The 2201-nt window shown below is 48.4% G+C and overlaps 2 protein-coding genes across 4 annotated transcripts in view; both read right to left on the reverse strand.

The window, feature by feature from the left end:
* Positions 1-893, reverse strand: part of CHAMP1 (chromosome alignment maintaining phosphoprotein 1) — a 13047-nt gene extending 12154 nt beyond the window's left edge. Inside the window, exon 1 of the mRNA XM_012811515.2 lies at positions 796-893. The gene's annotated coding sequence lies outside the window, so the exon portion shown is untranslated. The remainder of the gene's footprint in view (positions 1-795) is intronic.
* An 845-nt stretch (positions 894-1738) lies between these two features.
* The window catches only part of UPF3A (UPF3A, regulator of nonsense mediated mRNA decay), a 29809-nt gene continuing 29346 nt past the window's right edge, over positions 1739-2201 (reverse strand). For all 3 annotated transcript variants that reach the window (XM_023519200.1, XM_023519199.1, XM_023519198.1), the window contains one exon: positions 1739-2017. In XM_023519200.1, the coding sequence (XP_023374968.1) occupies positions 2003-2017 (15 nt within the window). In that variant the 3' untranslated portion in view covers positions 1739-2002. The remainder of the gene's footprint in view (positions 2018-2201) is intronic.

Below are 2201 nucleotides of genomic sequence, written 5' to 3' on the forward strand. Positions count from 1 at the left end.
ACTCGCTTGAGCCCAGGAGTTGGAGGTTGCTGTGAGCTGAGATGCCACGGCACTCTAACCAGGGGGACAGCTTGAGGCTCTGTCTCAAAAAAAAGAAAAAAAAAACTTTTCCAAGGCAGCTGCACCACTTTACATTCCCACCAGCAACACATCAGAGTTCTAATTTCTCCACATCCCCAACACTTATTATTTCCAATTTTTTTGTTGTTGTTAACAGCCACACTAACAGGCTACCTAAATGTGCTTCTGATTTGAATGTTCCTAATGACTTCACACGCTTGCAAGTCATTTGCGTATTTTCTTTGCAGAAGCATCTATTCACATCCTTTGCCACTTTTGAACCGGTTTTCTTTTTGTTGTTGTAGTTCTTTAAGCATTATACAACTTAACTCTATCAGATTTAAGATGTGCAAATGTTTTCTCCCATTCTGTGAGCTGCCCACTGGATTTTAAAATAATAACGGCAGAAGACGATGCAGGGCTAACAGAGAAAAGAACGCCTTCCTTGCTGCGGGCTCCCAACTTCCCAGCGGGCTTTTAAACAAAATGCTTCCCGCCTCCGCCGCGACAGACACCGGGCCTCCCGCGACGCGCTCCACACAAAGGGGCGCTCTCGCCCCTCTCCCGCCCCGTTCAGGGGACTAGTCCTTCCCGCCCGGCGGGTTGGCCGCGAACCGCCGGCCCAGGCCCTTTGGTCCTCGAACTCACCGCTTCCCCTCCCGGACCCAGCACGACTGGGTCAGGGGCCGGATACCGGCCCGACCACGCCCCTCCCTGCCTGCTTCCGCTCCTCACCGGTCCCGGCCGCGACCGGTGTCAGGGTGACCAAAGGACGCGGGAAAGGCCCGGTCTGCAGTCGCCGGCAGGTCAGCAAGGCCCAGCGGCTCGGCAGCCTCCCGAATGGCGACTAAGCACAGCAGCCGGGATCCAAGCGCGCGAGCGTGCGCGCGACCGCGGAACAGATGGGGCTGACGGGAGGAGAGTTTGGCGTCGCGCGCCCTCCCGCGCGGACCAATCAGATCGCCGATCGCGTGGCGCCGCTGTGCCGAGAGAGCGTAGGAGTAACGCGTATCTCCGGCGGAAGTCCTGAGGACCCGCCCCGCACCGGAAGTACCGCACAGGCCCGCCCCGCTTCCTGCGCGTTCCTGCGCGGCGAGCTCCTGAGGATTGTGCGGTGGTGTCCGGGTAGTGTGGGCGCTGCTCTCTCTTCGTTTTCTTGCTTTTTTTTTGTTGTTGTTGTTGTATGAATGAATTTATTAGAAAAACAGATACGATGAGACTCCGCCCCATACATTCTTAGTGATACCACTGCCATAATGCCCGTGACGAAAATCCAAAACAAATGATTGGTGAATATTTCTAGTCACCGTCCTCCACAATTCCCAGCCCTCAGAACATCTATTTTTTTGTTTTTAGTTCCTATGACTGTTAACCACCACGACTCTAAAATTCATGCACCTGTAGTTTTGATATTGCAAGTCTGTACACTTTGAAAGATTGTGAAATTGGTTTACTTAACACTACACCTACCAATTTTTTCTCGATTTTTTAATTTTAGTAAAATATACATACCATAAAATTTGCCATCTTAACCATTTATAAGCGTACAGTTTAGTGGTACTAAATACATTTATAACGTGTAGCAACCACGATCATCCATCTTCATGACATTTAACCATCTTGTAAAACTGAAACTTTATACCCATTGTGACCCAAATAAATGTCGGAGGCAAAAATCTCAATGAATGAAGGTTTATTAATCCAAGATTTTGACTACCTTCCTGGGAAAACGACAAACTGTGGCTCTTTTTCGTGTGGGTAAATTGGAACAGCCAGCACTTCAAAGGCAGAGAGAGAAGGGGGAAATGCAGGGGACAGGGCTGATGAGGCAAAGTGGTTACATTCTTGTGGGGCCCATTTTTTAATAACAGAAGAGAGTAAAGGAAGCTTCAATTATGGAGATGTCCCAGGGTTGGTGGAAGAATGTCTGATTCTGTCTTATTTAAAGTTGTGTTACCTGTAAGATAAATTCGTAATTCATTATTACTGTGGAATTGGAAACTTTTTAGTTTTAGGTGCTAGATATAGGTACAATTTGTATGTCCTTGCTTATGGGAGGTCAGAAGGAATCTCCTTAATGAATGATGTGTGGGGCCAGCTCTTCACAGATTCCTGAGGCTTGACTTTCTTTCTTTTTTTTT

Source organism: Otolemur garnettii, unplaced genomic scaffold (assembly GCF_000181295.1).
Source record: "Otolemur garnettii isolate 467f Iridium unplaced genomic scaffold, OtoGar3 scaffold00161, whole genome shotgun sequence".
In the NCBI taxonomy this organism is placed as follows: Eukaryota; Metazoa; Chordata; class Mammalia; order Primates; family Galagidae; genus Otolemur; species Otolemur garnettii.